The sequence below is a fragment of the Talpa europaea genome, assembly GCF_964194135.1.
Source record: "Talpa europaea genome assembly, chromosome: 13".
In the NCBI taxonomy this organism is placed as follows: domain Eukaryota; kingdom Metazoa; phylum Chordata; class Mammalia; order Eulipotyphla; family Talpidae; genus Talpa; species Talpa europaea.
Window position 1 is genome coordinate 71,411,471 of NC_140080.1, and position 21,146 is coordinate 71,432,616.

Consider the following 21,146-nt stretch of genomic DNA (forward strand, 5'->3'; position numbering starts at 1 on the left):
AATAAATCTTTAAAAAAAAAAAAAGAATATAAAGACAGTGAAGGAAGAGACTACGGACAGGTAGAGGTAGAAGGTGAACTTTTCCTAGTACTGATCATTCCCCTCCCTACCTCCATTTCCCACCAGAAATCCTATCCTTGAGGCTTTGTTCAACTGGGGACTTATCTGACAACAGCTTTGATTCTGTGTTGTCAGTGTATATTGGCAGACAGCTTGATGCTTGTCAATTTCCCATTAGTGAACCAGTTAGGAGAGTTTTTTGGTTTTTTTTTTTTTTGACTTTTTTAAAAACACATTTTCTTTTTTATTAAGATTTATTTATATAAGAACTGGGGTACAGGTCAGAGCCACGGGAGGGTAAGAGGATTCACCAGAGACAGAGCAGGGAGCAGAACTGGCAGTCGGATCAAAGACAGTGCTGAAGGGAGCAGCAGGCAAGGCAGGAGAGGTCTGCCGTGCCATGTGGGCATCTCCCTGCCTGGCCAGGAATCAAACCCGCACTGCAGAGGCTGCAGACAGCTTCACAGCGCCACTGGGGAGACCCCCAGTTAGAGTTTTGAACAATAGCCTGGGTATTGACTCGAAGAAACTATTTCCCATTTCAGGGAACACTTTCTCTCCAGCCTGCTTGGCTCTCAATCTTCCTCACCATTTCCTTTTTTGTCTTCATTTCATACTTTTCAAAAGTTGTTATGTGTTTGCCATCCTCCTTTTGTCAAAGTGCACTTAGCATTTTAGTACCAAGTGCATATCATTCACAAATGTGGCTTATCTGTGTCATAGAAAGAAAAATGGAATACCCCTTGTGATGGTTAATATTTTTATATATTTTTTTAATTGATGTACCACTGACTTATATTCTTGTTGGTATTTTGCAAATAAAATATCCCTCTCTTCAGGTCTCACCACCACCAAATCACCTGTAGTCCACCACAATGGTCCATTGTGCTCCCTTCCCACTTTGTTCTTGTTCCTCCCCTGCTTTCTCCCTCTCTGGATACTTCTGTTCCATAGTCAGCTCTAACGGGTTAGTTTTTAAGCTTGTCTCTATCTAACCCTTTGTCTGGTTTCTCTACATTCTACATGTAAGTGACAGTGATGGTTAATTTTTAATGCCAACTTAGGTAGAATGTGAGATCCCCAGATATTTGATCAGTTATTCCAGATGTATCTATGAGAGTGTTTCTAGATAAGGTTAATATTCAGATATATTAATATTTAATAGACTAATTAAAGCTAATTGCCCTCTTCAGTGTGAGTGAGCCTCACCCAATCCTTTGAAGACCTGAACAGAAACAAAATTGTGTTTTTGAGTAAGGCAGTTGACTCTCTCTGCTGAATGGATTTGACCTGGGACATCATTTTCCACCTCCATATTCTCACCAGAACTAACACCACTGGCTCTGCTATTTCTCAGGCCTTTGGATTACAGATCTTGGCACTTCGCAGCCTCAATTATCATTCAAGCCAATTGGTTACGATCTCCTTGCATATTCTATTTACGCTGTTTCTCTGGAGACCCCTGACAGATACTCTCAGGTACTATCTTTAAGAACCAGAAAATTGTTGGTAACTTAGGAGCATATCCTCCTTCTATCCTGTGGAGCCCAGTACTATTCTCTAACTTTTCTTTATAACTTTACCTGAAAATCACTTACTTTATGAATTAATGGTAGGAATCGGATAATCAAGTCAGAATTGACAAATTGGAACTCCTGCTCCCTATCAATCCAAGATAATATCTTTGCACCTGTGTAGCCTATTTTCCCAGAGACATGGGAAAGGCCTGGGATATCCCTGTGACTTCTCCCAGTCTATCCTTTATGCATGTCCCAAAATAATAGGTGAGGTCTCCAAATGGGGTTCAGAGGTCACCTCCTCCAATGAGTAGTGTACAGTTATGAAATGTCTCTACCACATAGCACAGAGTCACAACTCATAAATCTATAAATTCTGCGTTTACTGTAGGTAATCCTCGGCTAGGGACATCCTGGTAAGGGCACTGCAGACAGGAGAGCTCTCATATTTTAGCAAATATCATAGGTCTATAGTAGTCTAGTTATTAGTGTGTTTATAGGAGATGAGATGAGGCCACTTTGCCTTGTTTCTTGCTCTAGAACATCTCCTTGAAAGGGACAGAAAGGGTCACAGGCCGGCTGCTTTAACTCTTTCCTCCCAGTCTGCATACCTGAACAAAAAGCTGTTTAACTTTGTTTTCAAACTTAAAAAAAAACATGGATTCATGGTATTCGTATCCTTCTACTCATGGTGATATGTGGAATTCTAGTTTGTTCATTTTCACCACATTTATCACAGTTTATCTTTTCTTCCCTTAATAGGTGTTAACTGGTTTTCAGTTTGTTGCTAATGATAAATTCCTCCATGTATCTCTTGTACTCTGTGTGTGTGTGTGTGTGTGCATACATGTCTGTGATACTTATATCCAGCTATCTGTTTTAGTCTTGCTTCACAAAAATATTCAGAAGCTTTTCTTCTCTCTGCCCTTTTCTCTGGTCTTTGAAGATTTGATAGAATCTCAAGAAATTATGTGGGCCTGGGTCAGTGATGATGATAATAAGAGTGTGTGTTGGGGAAAGAGGAAGATATTTGGTAACTATATATTTTTTTATGGAACTTTGTCTATTTATGCTTCCTGTGTTTACTGGGGTCAGTTTTGCTAAATTATATTCTCCTAGAAATTTATCCATTTCATCTGGATTTTTAAACTGATTAACAAGCAGTCTCTTAGGAATGTTTTTAATTTCCTCTATTTCAGCAGTTCATTTGACTTTCGTTATTTCTTTTTGTGTTTGTAATTTCCTCCTTTTTCCCTTCTACCTTAACTAGTGATTTGTCTATTTTGTTATTTTTCCCATATACTATTAATTTATGTGTGATTTGCACTACTTTTCTGTTTTTTTTTCTGTTTTGTAAATCAATACATGTTTATCTTTGTAATTTCCTTCTTTACCTTTCTTCCAGTTTACTCTTCTTTTTCTAAATTTCTGAATTGCTTATTCATTTCTTTTTATCCTTTAACCCTTCTTGTATACCTGGCATATAATCTACTTGGTCACAATGCATTCATTTAAGAAATATGCTGTTGGAATTCTGTTCAACACTGAATTATTTAGCATTTTTTCACAGATAATCATAAATAAGATTGGTCTCCTCCTTACCCCGACCCCCTTCTTGTATGCCATCTTTATAAGTTTGGGCAGCACTGTTAGGCTGGTGTTGTAAAAATGAGACCACTCTCGTATGTTGCTCGTCTACTGCACACTCGCCTGGCTGTGTTGACAGATGTCTCCAGGGCACCACTCTGGTTGGTCCGCCTCAGAGTCCTCCGTAGCCTCTTCTTATCAACTCCCTGTCAGTGTCAGGATTTCCTTATCAGATGTCCTCTCTCAGACCCCATGACCAGCCCTCTGATTTACCCAGTGAGTTTAGCCACCTTGGAAGCTGCTGTCTTGATCCTGTGCTTTCTGCCTAGGCCATGGCTGCCTGCTTTTTTTCCTGCTTGTCATTTTGTATTTCATTCATTAATTTGGGGCCCACTATATGTTCCATACTCCAAGAATTTCCATTTCATAATCTAAGACAGCAGGTAACTGCTTCCCCCAACAGCCAAATGAGATGAGAGACACAGAGGAGGAGAGACCAAAGGAGCCAGGGGAGCTTTGGCTATCTGGGACCTGGCCACCTGGAGGCTGCATCCAACATGTACATTTACTTTCCTCCCATGAGAAAAACAAAAATCTGGCACAATCTCTTTGTTTCTCCTCAAAGAGCAGAGTCTCTCACGTCATAAACCTGGAGTTGCCTTAGACTTTTCTCTGTCCCTCAAGTTAGAGGCCTGACTGCTGAAAACAGTACTTTTCTTCCCCATTCCCAACATCGTTCCTCTAGCTCTGGCTCTCATTCTTTCCTGCCTGCATTGCTGCAATATCTTCTCATTCATTTCTTCTTCTGTGAATTTGTTGTCTCAATAAATTTATTGAGCACCTACTATATGCAAAGCATTCGTCTATGCTGAGGGATACAGCAGTTATTTAGACAAGGCCACTGCTTTGAAAGAACACACATCACAAATGGGGAACCTTATTTGTGAGGTACACAAATAAGTTGAGGGTAAGAGACAAGCATGTCTATGAAGAAAAGACACTGGATGTGGTGGGGGAAGAATCTCTGAAGTGACAGAGATTGGGCCGTCAGGTGAGAGCCCTGAAAAGAAAGTGATGAAAGGAAAGCCCTGGAGGAACTCTAGTGTGGCAGGTGTGAGGGGTGGCCAGGAGATTGGTATCACTGGCAGGGCAGGACCTGGGAGAGCAGAGCCTGGAGAAGCCGACATCCTGTGGGGACTTACCTCACAGGGCCTTCTTTGCTTTCTCCTTTTTTCTAATTCCCTGAAACTGAAAATAGGTGATCCTCTAGAAAGTCATATTTGACTATGTCAGTCCTCTGATGAAGAATACAAGCAATAGTGAGTAGAGTGAGTGAGTTAAGTGAGTGAGTGAGTGAATGAAAGAAAACCTTTTCATGGCCTGCAGGATGAAGCCGAGACTCCTTGAGTAGGCTGAATAGGTAGAGGGGCTACACAGTCTGTGGTTTGACTCCCCTATGGCCTGTCTCTTGTCATTCCTAAGATGTCTCTGAAGTCTGAGCTGCATTCAGCATTTCCTGTGTCTTGAGTGTGAAAGGCAGACCTTTGGGAATTTTCCTTCATTTATTCTTTTTACTTTGCCTGTACTATTCTTCCCATTCTCAAGTTGGCCAACTCCTGTGCCTTCTGCAGGGGTTACCTCAGATGTGTTCTCCTCCACAAGGCCTCCTGGGCAAGGTAAAAGGAGTTCCAGCTGCTTGACCCCTGCACTTTGGTCCAACCCATGGAAAAGCACCGGCCTATGTCCACACCTCAGATCAAACAGCCCTCAGCCGTATTTCCCTGTCAGTATCCCTGTAAGCTTCTCTCCATCATGTGTTTCCTTTTTCTTTCCAATCTAGGGCCTAGCAGCATGCCTGTCCAGAATAGAAGTTCTCTCAGTGAATCAATGAAGGTTTCATTTAAAATGACACATTTTATGACAACGTTTGCTAGATGCTAGGTTGAGAGAAAGGTGTGACTTCATCAGATAACTGCTACCTTAGAGGGAAGATGCTTTGAGTAATAACTCTGAGTGACCACTGAATGTTTTAGATACCAGACAGAGTCAAGACTTTACTCCTTTCAGAAGTTAAGTACGGCTTTTTTTTTGTTTGTTTGTTTGTTTCTTTTCTTTTTTTTTCTTTTTTTTTAATTTTTATATTCCCCATACAATTGCAACCCCCTGATTATGACCCCAACCCCTCCTTTCCCCACCCCACCCCCAAAGTGTGTCTCTGGTTCATAGTTGTTTGAAAAATATTCTCTGCCACAGGGCAACTAAGTTCAGTATTTTCAGGGGAGGCAAGGAGACCAACAAGCAGAGCCAATATTTCCCTCACCAAAGACCATGAATGTTTTCAAGCAATTGCCGAGAACTTGGTTGGGCTTCTAGAATTCTCCCTCATGGTGCAGAACGTCTGGTGGCCATATGTCCTGGACTTGTGGGGACTGGCCCAGTTCCATGTAATTTAATTCCATTTCAGAAAGGTGATTTAATCCATGTTTAACTAAATTCATTTGAATTTTTATAACTTCACATGATTTTTCAAATACTAAAATTCACAAATCAAAATGAAAAACTTTTGTCAGATTATGTGTACTCATTTTTGATTCAGAAAATGTGGTCCTCATAATGGAGGAGGCATCTTAAGGCCTTTGGGGGTGAGGAGTTACATTTAAGAATAATTAACTAATAGATCTAGTCTCTTAAGATCCTTCCTTCCTTGTTATAAGTGATTAAAAATAAAATGTGTACTCATTAACTCTTGCTTCATAGCAAAGAACTACCAGAACTTAGTGGTCTAAAAACAATTACTGCTCATGATTTTGTGGGTCAGAAATTTGGGTCTGGATCAGCTGAACGATTCTCAGGCAGCTGCAGTTAGCAGATGGCTTGATGGGGGCTGAGTGGTCTAAGGTAACCTCATTCACCTGGCCTAGGGTTTGGTGCCCTCGGCTAAGTTATGTCTTTGGCAGACAAGTCCACACTTCTTCATATGGTAGTAGCATTTCAGAAGGGCAAATTCCAGTGCACACTTTGCAAACCTCTGGGATGCATTGAGTCTGCTGATGTCCTGTTGGCCAAAGCAAGGGGATAATCTTACACTTGATATAGGTGGGGGTATACCAGGGTAAGAAAACAGGAGGCATGACTATGTGGGAGTCCAGCCCAGTGATCTGCCATGACTGTCCTCACCATGGCTCCTCCTTGGAATGGCATTGGTATCTTTTTCATCTGACAACTGAGTCAAGTTACATAGGTAAAGATCAAAAAGGAGACACCAGGTAGCAATATGAAAAAAGGGTTACCTCTGTTATGTCTATTTGTCATGGATGTTAGTAATATGATGATATAAGCTCAAATATTAATAGCTTTTTCACCCCCATCAAGAATGCTCAGATTATCATCTACTTGTTGATATGAAGAAATTGGTTTAAATGGGACAGTGGTATAGTGGTTACGCTTACCCTCTTAGGGCTGTGTATTGAAATATTTATAGATGAAGTGATATGATCTGGGGGTATTTACCCCTGAGTCTGGCTGTGGGGTTAGGAGTACAGAATGAGGCAGGATCAGCCAGGGGTTGGTCATTGTTGAATTATCAAGGGTGAGGTGCACATCACAAAGTCTGTGCGCTTATCTACTCTTTGTGTATGTTTCAAAATTTCTACAATGGAAAGTTTAAAAGAATGTCATCACCAAGGCAGCTGGAAATGGTCACAGAGGCCACCTTAATCTGCTCTTGATGTTTGCTCAGTACGATGGGTTAGGGTGTGGATTCTAGAACCTGCTTGCTCCTCATCTCTGTTTTAATTTATAAGCAGTGTTTTACACTTAATGCAAAGAGCTAGAAGGCACTTGACAGGGGTCCAGCAAACAGATCCCTCCATCATTTGGATGCTTTTAGGATGGGGCGATCACATCTTGTGTTGCCACAGAGGACACTCATTGCATTTTGCAGCTGGTTAAATGTGACACCAAGGATTCTGAATAAATGCCATGGTGAGTGCTATGCTCTCCAGGTACCTTCCAGCTCTTTTTCCCCTTGACTGCAATCTGTAATGCTCCTTTGGATCTGAAGAGTTTGGAGATAATACAATGGCCCTTTAAAGTGCAGTCTCTCTCTGTCACTAGTGAACACAGGGGACTCAGGATTGTTGTTACATAGACAAAACCATGAGTGAACACCAGCCCCAAATTTCATGTTACTCTGTCCCTGATGGCCAGGCTGCCACTGGGAATCCTGGGATTCTGTGCCCCATTCACCCCTTCTGAGCACTGTTTGCTTTTTTGAAGAAGATAGATGTTTTGTGGAGGACCTGAATCTTAGAAAATCTCAGTTGAATTTCATTGTTTGGTGTTGCTTTGATAGTTTGTTCAGACTTTTCTTTTCATTTAAAAGTTCTAGGGGTCTCCATATTCCTGACAAAAGGCAGTGAAAGTGGATTTCATCTCATGAACACTGTGTTCCTCCCTGAAAGGAGCTTTGAACGGAATGCTATTTGATCCTTGATCTCTGAGGTTAGACAAAGAATTAGAAATATCTGAACTCTCCTTTAGCTTCTAATCTTATCATTCCAAATGTGTGCTTAATAAGAAGCAGAATCAATACTTAAGGTCAGGATAAGTTCAGCTGGTCTAGAATTTTTAAATCTAAGTGAGGGGAAATAATTGGCTAGAAATAGTTTGAAATACTGACCCTGGTTAGGTGGATAATCATGCTCAAACTTTCCCCAGACAGTGACACTTGAAGTATTAAGTTGCGATGATGATATATGTGATTAACCAAATGCATAATTTCTTTTTAGTTCTTGCAGTTATACTGGAGAGGGACCCCTGCGAAAGAGACTTACTAATGAATTTTGTAAGAATAACACTTTTGCTGAACTCTTCTCTCTTCTTACCCTGAGCCTTCCTAAATTATGTCTGACTACAAAATTCTAGGGAAACAAAATAGTCAAAAATATTAAATTCGCTTCATAGATCTGAGAGTTTGCTATAAACTATACTGGGCACACAGGAGAATTTTCACTAAATCAATATTTCCAAGAGCTAGAGCTGGAGGGAACTAGAGTTGAGGCAAATAAAGGCTAACACACTCCTGTGAAGAAGGCCATATGTCTCAGCTACCAGGTCTGGATGAGGGTGGCTAACTTGTTCTTGACTCAGTCAACCTCACCTTGCTAGATGAACACAGTTGTTAGAACTTTGGACAAAGGGACCACTGATTTTGCAACAGTCAGATTTGCTATGGCTAGATGATGTTAAAGTCAAAGGGTATAGTTAGCTATCTTGTCTTTATATTCCTCTGCATTCTCTTACATGTCAGGTCTAACTTGTGAGATATGACCTAGAGCACCCAGAGGCTGGAGAACTTACACCTTGGGAATGGGTGTCCATGGGACTCTGTGATTGCCAATTCAGTGAGACTATTGGACTTGGTTTATCTGTCCTGTAAGGTGGCCTAGCCTGCCAGTTCTGTGTGACAGAGGAGTCTGGTTATGCTCAGTCCTTCATGTCAGGGCTTTGGTGGGGAAAGGACTGGTTACAGTCTTTAGTAAGTTCTGGTCACAGGGAAGGTCTTGCTTGTGCTACTTTATATAAGTTGTATTTATGTAAACTATTGTTACCACAAACCTGCAAATGCAATGTATAATGTATTGGGCAAGTAATTTGCTGCAGGTCACTGCTGGCTCATTGCTGGCACAACCAGCATGCACCCAAAGGCCTACTCAATGCCAAAGTGTGTACTTCTTACTGTTTAGTGCTGGAGAAGGTAGGCCTAAAAATATGGAAAAAACCAAGACACAGGTGAGGGTAGCCCAGCACTTGGAAGGGTGCACAGTGTAAGGGGCAGGCTGACTGCCAGGGTAAGCTGAAGTGTGTAGAGCAGAGACAGGTGGTGTTTTTGTGGGTGAGAAAGTCAAGGGGTAGGATCTAGTCCAGAGTGAGATGAAAAGATGGCCAGCCTGGGCTTCTGGACTGGGCACCAACTAGAAGCAGAACTCAGATATCCCTTGGAAGAGGGCAGAGGTGTGCAGGTGGTGCTAGTTGTCTCAGGTTTCCACAAGAAACTGAAGTGGCCAATTATTCTGCACAAATATGAACCATTTTTAAGAAGAAAAATTTTAATAACTATTCTGGAGGTCAAGTCTATTTCTGGCATATGTTTTTGTGACTTGCATATGTGGACTGTCTAGTGAAACTACAGACTCCACCATAGCCTGAGACCAGGCTGCTGTGGGTACCCTGAGAGCAGCAGTACTGTCAGCCGGTGATTCTGGCATCAGGCAGTGTGAGTGATGCTGGCATCAGGCTTTGTGCCTCCCACAATGCCATGGGCTAGGCCAGCCCCCACTCCCTGACCAGAGCCTGTGCTCTGTTCATCTGAGCACCCTGTCCAGGAAAGCAAACTCAGAAACATCTGGAACCCGGGACCCTAGGCTTCTGGAGGGACTTTTCTTCTGAAACAGTGAAAAGCCAGGGTGAGCCAGGAGAGATGCTCCTGGAAATGGTAGTGTGGTCTGACTCCAGGCTGGAGATCAATCCAATTAGGAAATATTTCTCAGACTTACTCATGTGCATAGTTGTCCTTTTCACAGCCCTTTGATGGGGAATATACACACAGCCAGCTTCTTTTAGTCTGTAGAATGTGCTTTGAGACTATGTGGTTGTGAGGGCTTGCACAGGAGCTGCGGCCGGCAGGATGGGAAAAGACAGTGTGAAGTCCTCATTAAGGCAAGTTTGAAACGCAGAATCACAGCTGAGGTTTGTGAAAGGCTCTTGGTCTGATCTTACACTGCACATGTTCTGCTTTTTCAGATGGCGCTGAGGCTGGAGGATGGTGATGAAACAGCAGAGCCGCCCCCCAGCGGGCGCCGGGACCGGCGGCGGGCAAGCGTGTGTTCTGGTGGAGTGGGCGAGCACCGGGGCCTGGACCGCAGGCGGAGCCGCAGGCACTCGGTACAGAGCATCAAGAGTCCTCTGTCGGCTCCCACCAGCCCTTGCTCCCAGACGGCTCCAGGCTGCAAGACCAGTCAAGTGCGAGATCTCTGCGAAAAGTAAGCAATAACCCAGACCCGTGCAGAGGGGTGCAGAGTGAAGGATGGAGGCCACAACCCACAGGTGCTCACCACCCCCTTCCTGCTGGTCACATAGCCTCCTCCTAACTTGTTCCCTTCCCCTTTCTTTAAAACACCACCCCAAATTCCCATGGAAATTCCCAGCCAAGGTGGCCTTGGTGACATGCCCAGATTTGCTCTTACTAACCACATGAATCCTTCTTCACCCACTTGTGTTTTTAATATTAATCACTTAATATCTCTGTTATATCTGTACAGGAAAGCTGTGCTTTATCCAGTAGAACAGAACCCTAGGCACAAAGCTTTGGCCTAGATAGTGTGCTACCACGCAAATGAGGGATTGGAAGGGTCTTGAGAATCTCATGGAAAAATATAGTTGAGGTTGGTTTTAGTTAATAGAATAATCCTATATGTAGCAATCTGTCAACTAATACATTGAGTGTATCAATATACATTTCACCAAGTACTAATGTCATTTTCAGTCAGTCAGTCAGCAAACCTTTTTATTGAGTCTGTTATATGCTCTCTGTCCTTAGAATCTCACGCTGGGGCTGGGAGAATGTAAGAATCAGGAAGTTGAGTAGAAAGAGATAGAAAGATTGACAAGCTCATGAGAAATTGCACATATTCAAAATAAAGTTTGAGGGACTCCACAGGAGTACAAAAGTTCTGTAGATCAGCAGTACAGCCAAAGGGTGCCCTGGGGTCTGGGCCAGTGCTGCCTGCCCTACTGGGTGTTCCTGGCTGACTAGGATGAAGGCGACCAGTCCATGCCAGCCAAGTCTGCCCGGGTTGACTATTAACACCAGGTGCAGGGCATCCATTTCTGTGCCCGTCATTTGTTTGCAGCAATTTCTCTCATCATGTTTCTCCTCTTGGGAATCAAATGCAGGCTATGAGGCTGGATGGGATTAAGGAGATAGCTCAGAATAAGTTGGGTTATCTTAAGAAAGATATTGATCAAGATATGTCCCTTTCTCTGCATCCCTAAAGGGACAAGCCCCTGACCCCCTCCTTGCCACACACACCACTACCAATAGCCAGATGTGCCCTGAGAAGTCTGGAACTCATGGAGTGATCTGAGCATGGAGCAGCCTATACCTCTGTGTGCCTCCTGGCACAGAAGGAAAAAAGGAAGGATGAGGTTGAGAGTGATATGCCAGACTTGACCCATGTTGGCACCATCTCTACCACATGGCCCTCCATCTACAGGCTTTTCTGTTTCTAAGTCTGGGTACAGCAGCGCTAGTTCAGTGAACTTCTAAACACCTACACAGATTGAGGAATGAGAACATCTACCACGGACATTGCACTTTGTGACCTGAGAGGTTCTAGAAACTCAATGCTCAAGGACATTAGAAGCTTTCTAGTACTGCTTCTAGCTAAGGCTTGAGAAGTGACATGGTTACAGTTGCAGAAAATGTACATGATGAACTGGAAAACCTCTGCCTAAAACCACCAAAAGTGCCAAGAGAATGAAGGGAGCCTGTTAGCAGCCCTTGGTGTTGTCTTGCTTTGTGTGGCTTGTGTCCTGTTATTCCTGGTCTACTTCTTGATGTTAGACTCTATGAAGGTCTGTATGTGTATGTTCAGGGGATGATACCTTGTGGTAAGTGGGGAAGTATTATGGTAGGTATCCATCACAGTTTTGACATGTGAGGCTTGGTGGAATCTGGAACAGGAGTCCACGTCTCTGAAGGCTGCTTATCTTATTCTTTTCAAATAGAAATTATTCTTTTCAAATAGAACTGATTTTTCATTTTACTAAATGTAAATTTAGTAGCATATTTGTTAAAAATACACTCTTCAGCTTGTAAAAATAGATAACATTTAATAGATTGTGATGATTATGAAGTGGCTTCATCCATGATGCCTACTGGCAGGGGTTTTCCCTGTAGCCCCTAAAGGTCAGGACAATTTTGACTGGAGGCGGTAGTAGAATAGAGGAAAAAGGTGATGAGAAGTAAAATGGGAAATGATCCCTGAATGCATAGCTTAGTCACCTGCTTAACATCTGCAGCCCAAAATATTACCTTCAAGTCAAGTAATTCATTGTGTTAGATTCCCTGTAGACCTTGAAAAACACAAAAAACATGCCTGACCTAGATTACTCTTCATCTACGTGAATGTTCTGGTCCTACTCACTGCTGATTTGCAGCAATGCTCTTATACATATATCACATAAGAGGAATTTTATAATTGTGACCCAGCTAATTCTAATACAGGCTTCCTCTACTATCTAAAAGTAAGGCATTCCTATTTGCCATGATTTGATAGGTATTTGGGGGGCTTGAGAGTGTTAAAAAAAGTTCTACAGTAAATTAATGGTAATAACATTCCCCATTATAATCTACCAGATCATACCAAATATGAACCTTCTATATTCAGATAGCTGGGGAAACCTATACATTTGAAAAGAACTTGGAAATATGTTAGAGGCTAGAGAGAGATTTATGCTGTCGTGAAATGCAGATGGCATTCTACACTCAGATGGTCCTTTTATATCATTTACATTTAATTCTCCTCTGTAGGATCCAGACTGGACAGTGTCATTAACCTCATTTTCCATGTTTCAAAAACAGTTGGGGTAAATGTTTTGTGATGATTTGTAGAACTAGGCTGAATAGAGAATCAAACCCAAGTGTGGCTCTTGTTTCTCAATTTCCAAATCATACAAAACCACTTCCCAACCACCCATTCCTAATCAATCATTGAGCAAGATGTGCATTTCTGACTTGTTAGAGGGGGACTGTGATTTTCACACTGTACTGAAGTATTTTTATTGAGGGTAAATATAAACATTTAAAGAGCCTAAAAGGAGAAATCTCAGTCACCTTAACAGATGTAAGTCTGCTAAGCTATGTGATATGTGTTAAGGTCTATAGGACTCTAAATTCACATGGTTTTATTTTGGGTTCTTAAGAAATCGAAGTCTACACTGAGCATTTGCCAAAGAAGGTATGAGTGTTACTGGTCATCTGTAACTTGAAAGTATTTTTAGTGACTATATGCCATAATAAGTTTCATTTTTGTGCTGAAAATTTACAGATTTGATTGCCAGGAAAAAAAAGTTGGTGCTTTCATTTTTTACCAAGAAAATTTTTAGCATCTAATTAACAAAAGAAGTGGTGTTTATGGTTTATATTGTAATAGTAGATCATCTTAGAACTCAAATATCTTCAAGGTTGTCGGGCCCAGAGCTATTGCCCTGGGCAAATACTCTCTTCCCCAAGGCACCTCATTCTATTCTTGAACTTTACTGCCTGTTAGGAAAGTCTTCTGACTTCAATTTGTTCCATAATGTTAAAGCCCTATTATTGCCTAGTGTTCCATTATGTGCACAAAATTTTCCCACAATGCTCTTCTATTCATCCTGGTTCCTGCCTCTCTCAATACACACCAGGTTTCTTTCCTGCTCTGTATGCAAGTTTTTCTAGCAATGAACACTGCATGGGACTTAATATAAAAACTTCAGGTTTTATTCTATTGATTTCCACATAACATTCCAACCCATAGAGGTCATTTTAAACTTCACTCAGTCACTGACATTCACAGCTGTGCCATCCAGCTTTCTGTCCTGTGCATATTTTAATGCTCATGGAAGAGTGACAGGGCAGCAGTGGGTGGTGCAGAACACCGCCACGTGTCTCAAAGGCCAGGGTGGGAAACTGTCTCTGCCAAGGGCCATATAGTAAGTATGTTCAACCTGGCCTGCCAGATTGTCTTTGTTGCAATTACTCAACTGAATTCTATCTTTCTAGCAGAAAAACAGGCATGGACAATAGGTAAGGGAATGAACATGGCTGCATTCCAGTGAAACATATTATGAACACTAAGATTTGAATTTTACATGCCATGAAATGGTCTTTTATGCTTTTTTGTCTTTAAAAAATGTGAAAACCATTCTTAGCTGACAGACTGCACAACAGCAGGTGGTGGACCAGATTGGGCCCGTAGGTGGTATTTGTCAACCCCTGTTTCAAGTGTTGAGTTTCCTGAGGGCACTTGGTGGTAAATGGTCTGCAGTCCACAAGAGAAGTGTGGGGTATAAGGGGAGAGCCTTTCATGCCCTGGGAAAGGACTGTAGGCAGTAGCATCCTTTAGTTCTGGGTTAGAGCAAGGAGTGTTCTGTAAAGTGATCAAGTCTGTCGGGGGTTTTGCTCATGGTTGTTTGTGAGTCCTCAGGACACAGTGGAAGATATACAGAGAGGGGATACACAGAGCCAGTGGGGAGAAGAGGTCTGGCAGTGAGTCCAAGGAAGGTTGGCCTACCAGGCACCCATCCCAGTCTGCTTTTACCTCCTGAGCAGTCCAAACTTACTTTGTGCTAGCTATTGTGCTGAGCAATTTCACATGTAAATTCCGTGAAGAAGGTGGTGCTACCCTACTCCACATTTGACAGATGAGGAAATTGATGCACAGAGAGGTTAAGGAACTTGTCCTAGATCTCACCAGTGGGAAGTGGCACAGCTGGATTTGAACCCAAACCATCCTGATGCAGAGTCGATGCTCAGAACAAAACATCCCTGGAACTAGGCTCTAAATCTATAGAATGTGTTAAGTAGTAATTTGAGGATGAATTAGACTTATTGAGAAGGCAAAAAATCAGAGCAAATGTTTACTAAAACTTGATAATCCTAATGAGCTGTATTTTATATAGTCATTGATTACGATCCTGAAATAATCATGCTGATTTGCTTGTTTTTCTCCTAAATTGGCACTGAAGACAGTGCCCACAAGGAGTTCTACCACTGTTCACAACAACGACAGCAACATTGGAACAAGCCTTCCCAGTTAATCATAACTAACTTCCCATAAACCTGGTGATGGGGGAAGGAAGCCAGGTGTAAAGAACAGAAACTCATGTTTGGGAGGAAGCCACAGTTAACTATCAATTATCTCAGCTGTCCTCACCTTTTGAGGACTTACAGTTGACGCTCACAAATTAGTGATCCAGTGGGTATTGGGGAGAGGGAATCATGCCCTTTAGCATGAGCCTCTGGGGTGGGAGCTGAGTGGAGGCAACTGAAGGTGATCTTAGTTTTCAGTAGGAAAGGGCGTTGGCACCTCTCCATCAGCCACAGGAGCCAGTGGGCAAATGAGGGAGCCTAATTATGGAATGGTGCAGGAGTGGTGAGCTCATCCTCCCATATTTTGACAGGAAGGAGATGTGTTTGGATGCTGAGTTCTAGGGCAATGCCTGGCTCCCTGGTCTGTCTCAATGCAAGTCCACAGCATTTCATTGCCGGGGGCTACAGAATTCACCAGTTAGGTACAGGGTCTGAGCAGAAAGAGTACAGTAGACCTAGCTCTTTCTCTAGGAGGCATCTGTAAACAAAAAGTACATTTCGAGACTGGTAGGTATTAGATAACTACAAATGATGAGTCTGGCGACCTCACCAGTCCCAGGTCCCGAAGGAAGGCTTGGCCAAGTGCAGTAAAGGAGCAGCAACTGGGGTCACTGACAGCACAGCCCTTGTCTCCAGACCATAGACCCTGCTCCCTCCCCAGGCTTGGCCTTGGTGTTCTCCACTGTAAAGTCAGGATATCTCTTCAGTAGGGTGGTGGGAGAGTTGAGAGGCAGCAAAGTGTGCTTAGCTCAGTGTTATAATTATAGTCACTGCATGCCCTGGAGCTTTCCCGGATATTGTTCTATTAAAGAAGGTAATTGTTAAATAAATATGGACATGAACTGGAGAGAAGAATCCTGTGCACTGGCATAAACACAACAGAGGATTTCACAACAACCAGATTAGCAACCCCTGGTACCATGAGCAGCAAGTAGATACTTGGGGAGATTTATCTGATGGGAAATGGTTCATTATGAATGGGACTCACCAACAAGGGATGTGACCTCCTGCGGGAGATATGGTTGGAACACAGCCAGCCATTCAGATTTACCATTTGATGTCCAAGAGGCTCTTCATGTTTTCCTGAGTATTGACTAGTGAAGAGTGGGCCGGAGGGTAGAGGGCTGGGACAAGGGGAGTGAGCTTGGACCTGGTAGAAAAGGTAGAAGTACCGAGGCATGAGGAAGAATTCACTTTGGAAAGTTCCTTCTGATTTGGGTGTCATGGTTTCTGGTTTCTCAAAGAGTCGCTGTGACCAGATTACAGATTTCTTGGGGACCTGGACATTGCTGAATTGAATTAAAGGAGCTCTCGAGGGTCTGAAGAAGTGGTCAAAATTTTATCCTTAAAAACAAACTGAGCTACTGATGAATTTGAAGTGATGAAGTGAGCTCAGGGTTGCATTTCAGCCGACTGTTCAGTGAGAGCTCAGAGCAGGAGGGCAGACTGCCAAGAGAAGTCTGAGGGCTGCTCCACAGTACTGGGAGGGGTAGAGAGGCAAGTGGCAGGGAGAATGGCAAGTAGGGAAAGTGCTGAGATGCGGGAGGACATCTATGTAGAATGGTGACTGGTTTGTAAAGTGAGAAAGGGGGAGTCTGAGGTGATCCCCTGGCAGCCAGTCACCCAGGGTCATGGGTTGACTGGAAGGTCACTCAGCAACTTTGAACATTTTCAACTTGAGGTGTTTAAGGGCCACAAGGAGAACTTCCATGGTTTGTTGTAGAGGCACTTCTGGAACTCAGGTGCATGTAGTTGAGTGTTGAAACCTGAGTTAGATGCCACGACCCACGGACAAGAAATCGAGTAGAAAAGCAAATAAAGAGTAGCATCATCGTCTCATGAAATGCTGAAACCGAGAAGTTCACTTCCTTCCCCCAGTCAATGAACCTTGAAATCAGTTATCATCAAGAGCGAATGTCTTTCAAGCTAGAGTGACCTTACTTGGTGTGATGTTTCAAGAAGAGACAAGTCATTTACTGTGGGAGTAGGGAGTGAACATACTACAAAGAGAAGGAGAGGTTCTTGTTTCTAGTTATTCTGTCTGGGGATTTTCTTCTTCAGTGTCCAGCTTGCTTCCCCTGGGCCTGCACACAGTCCACGTTTCCTGTACAACACACCTTCCATCGATATTCTGAATGTTCACAGTCCTTTTGGGAGAATTTGATTTCCCTGGCAGTTGGTATGGGGTGTGTGGGTGTGGGTGGTCCTTCTAGAGTGTGAGCATCTCTCTTATCTGATCTAGTTCCCAGGATACCTTTGGAAATGGAGTAAGAACTTTCTTTTGATCACTGTGTTAAGCTGATTGGATCCCTTCAGGGAAAGAAGAATGAGATGGTCATTGCTTGGCAAGAGTCTGTGGAGAGAGCCTGGTGTTCACTCTTCTGAAGAAGGTTAATCAAAAAGGGCAGTAAAATCTTGAAGATGTAGATTGAAGAGGTCAAATGTGACATGGCTAAAAAGGGACTCTATTCTGATCAGCAGTGATACAGGAAAGCATTTTGCAAGGGAGCCCTTCGGGACTGGCACATGGAAATTGAGGGGGACTGGCTCAAAGAAAGAGGGACCTCACCCAGTATCATTCCTCTCTCACATCATGTGCTTAGTGACCTGTCAGTGGCCACAGAAGCATCCTGTTCATGTGCAAAGATTTTTATTTCTAAGTGAGGTCATGGTTATGTTTCAGAGGCTAGTTAAAATGAATATGGAATATCGTCATGGTTCAAATCGGTCTTGCAGTGCCCTGTATCCAGGGGTTGTTGATGTAACTCTCCTCCGAGTAGAGTGGGGTGAGGGTGTGATGGCAAGGATGATCTGATAGTCTCCCTGTGCACATAAATACAGTGAGAAAAAAACACTGATGCTCAGAAAAGAGCCTGAAAGAAGAAAAGGTTCATGGCTTCGTCCAGTCCTTAAGGAGAGGTGACATTTTTTTCCAGTCACAAAGATATGGCCCTAGCAGAGGTAGCATAGCATCGTGGTAGAAGCTGGAATACTAGAGTTGGATTATATTGCCTCAAATCCAGGCTTACTTGCTGTGTGACTCTGAGAAAACTTCCTAACCTCTCTGTGCCTCAGCTCCTCATCTGTGAATGGAGCATATACCTCAGCAGTTCCTGCAAGAAGTAAAGGTGTAAACCATGTAAAGTTGCTTAGTACAAGAGTGCCTGGCTCCAAGTTTTTTAAATAACTAGAATAAGTTGTGACCACAGCCCTCCAGGTGAGAACCTGACTTTCCTGGAGAGATTCCTGGGAGGAAGAGCCAAGCAAAGAACCTGTTCTTGTTCTTTGGAGAGTGCCTTGCAGGACGCAAGGAAACCTGGGCACATTTGGGACAGGTACCTGCTGCCTGAAGGCCTTTTAGTCATGCTGATAGAGCATGCTTTCTAAAGACACAATAACTCAGTGAGGAATTCAGAGACAATTATATCACACTTCAGGAATACTCAATTACAGTATTCACATTGCCCCAGAGAAATAATTTCATTCCTGAGGTTTTATTTTTCCAGCCATGAGGTTCTAGTTTTATAAACATGAGATTAGAACTTGACTAGAGATGAGCCCCCATGAGGAAGTGGCCAGTCAGGGCCTGCTGCGTGCAGGTATTTGTCTCCCAAGTCTTGGGAGGGGACAGGCGGGGCGGGTTTGGAGGGTGTCATGGCTGTGTGCCAACAGCAGGCCTCTGCAGTGAAACAAAGAGGAAATTACTGGATTTGAGATCTTTTTCTTTGATTTTTTTTCACCTATAACCAGCTTTGTAAAATTGTCTTCCAAATAGAAGGGTAAGTAATTGTTACATTATTGAAGTATCCTCATTTCATGTCCTTGTTAGTGTTTTGACAGTGTAGGATTTCCCCACTCCAGTGTAGTCACCCACCACCGAAGCACCCACAGCCCCCCTCCGTCATCTACTGCGCTCTCTCCCTTGGCTCCTGTCTCCCTTTCCCCTCCTTTTCTGGATGCCTCGGATCTAGAGTCAGCTTTCAAGGACTGGTTTTAATGTTTTAGTTTGATCCTTTGTTTGGTTTTGCTATGTTACACATATAGGATAAATAATTTTGATCATAAAGTGGGAAGGAAAGTTATGAGGCAAAGATGAAGTACCTTTGTTTTATAAAAGCATAGCTGGAACTTGGTGCATATTCATAAGAGCTCCTATTTACAAATAAAGGGGAAGCCACCAAGTCTCTGGAAGAGAAACTCCCCAAGCTCAGCTTATTATTTCAAGCTGTCCCTACATTGATAGACTTTCTACTCCGTCTCAACATTCTGTGGACTTCAATATTACAGCTGTTGCCCTAAGCCTGTTGAAGCACTAGCTAAATTAGAGCAAAGTCCTATTCATTCACTATCCAGTCAGTTGAGATTGTCGTGTGCTACCATATTCTTGGTTCTGAGGCTGCATGACCTTTGTGAGGTAGTCATGACCTTTGTAAAGCTTCCAGACTTTTAAGACAGTGTATACATAAATACAGAAGCAGGTAATCATATGTAACTCTGGACTAAGACTTTTGACTGGAGAAACAGGGATATGATGTAGCATGTGATAGGGTATAACAACATGTCCTTAAGAAGAACTTACAGAAGCACACAAGGGCACGTGTGCAGATTCTCATACCATCTCTAGTAACAGCAAAGAGTGAGGAAATAGCAAGGTGATTAAAACATGAAACAGTCCTATGATGGAATCTAACCAATGGTGATTAGGAATCACCATACCAGAAGTGCCACCATATGTGCCACATCAATATGGCATAAAAAGTTTGCAGGGTAATTGCTCTGGAAATTTATCACCCAATTTATTGCAGTGGTTATCTCTAGTCAAATGTGACTTAGTTTTTATCAGTAATGTTGTACTTTTCCAAAGAGAAAAGTATAATTCTAAAAGTTTCTTCAGAAAAGAAGATAGTGATGTAATGTAATGGGATTGGAGTGGTCCAAGAATCTGCCTCAGGCATTAGACTGAATCCTGAAGGATGAATGCCATGTTCTGTGACAAAGGGAAGAAAGGACTTAGTGTATGAGTGAACTAAGAGAAGTGATAGAGTGTGGAAGGAGGCAGAGGTGGCATAGAAGTTGGGTGAGGTTGTGCAAAGTCCTACAGGATCTTGGAAGTCACAGCATGGCCTCTGCTCATGGTTTGAATACAGGGCTCAGCAGTGCACATCTATCTGCCTGGTGGGGATTAGAATGGATGAGAGGGGGAGTGGAAGCAGGGACTCTGGGTGGTAATTATTGATGCAGATCTACTGAAAAAGTATTATTATGGATTAGGGCAATTGTTTTAGACGTTCCAAAACTCAACCCTGTGGAACATGACCCATGATCAGGCCACACCTGAATACGGTTTCTGAAGATAGGGCCTGAGTAGTCCCATTGTTGAATAATACATCTCAAGGGTGAGGGCTGTAAGTCTGAAAGTTGCTATGGACCATGGAGGGTTTGAAACACCATTGGATAAAGAGTTGATAGCTTCACTGCTGGATCTCCTAGGCCTACCATTAGGGCTGAATTGCACCTAGAACTCTTTGTGACACTGTAGGAACTGTGAGTTTGCAGGGTGACATGTCGACCCATGAACATGAGTCCCACTCGTTTGGTCTTTATAGGTGTTTTGTACTACCTTCACATTGCCTCCTTTATATACAATTCATTCTTCATGTACATCTCCATCAGCAGATGGTCAATGAAGTAGAAAGTAAATGCTACCCACACGATCCATGTGGTTACTGCTGGTAATGTGGGGGCATGACTTGAGGGGGTAGAAAATAGAAAATGAGGTTGTTTGAAGAACCCTGGCTGAAATAGAAGGTTTGAGGTTTATCCCTAGATGTCAATTATCTGTACTTTATTACCATATTAAGAGTTGAGTGTGGTGTGTTGGAGTCCAAAACATGTGAAAAGGCAATTTGAGTCCCAGGACCTGAGTCAAGAGTTAGAAAGATATTGCTGCACACTAAAAATTGGAAATGCCTCTGGCCTCCTTGCGGCAGTTACATCTGATATCTGTTTCTCAAAGACACATTTCACGGCTCCTTCATTTCTAACTAGTAGCCGTTCATGCTTTAGAA

General features: G+C 42.8%; 1 protein-coding gene across 6 annotated transcripts in view; it reads left to right on the forward strand.

Annotated features, from left to right (window-relative positions):
• Positions 1-21,146, forward strand: part of FHOD3 (formin homology 2 domain containing 3) — a gene marked incomplete at both ends in the record, with an annotated part of 417,341 nt that overhangs the window by 285,977 nt on the left and 110,218 nt on the right. For all 6 annotated transcript variants that reach the window (XM_084252166.1, XM_084252168.1, XM_084252167.1 and 3 more), the window contains one exon: positions 9,969-10,207. In XM_084252166.1, the coding sequence (XP_084108292.1) occupies positions 9,969-10,207 (239 nt within the window). The remainder of the gene's footprint in view (positions 1-9,968; positions 10,208-21,146) is intronic.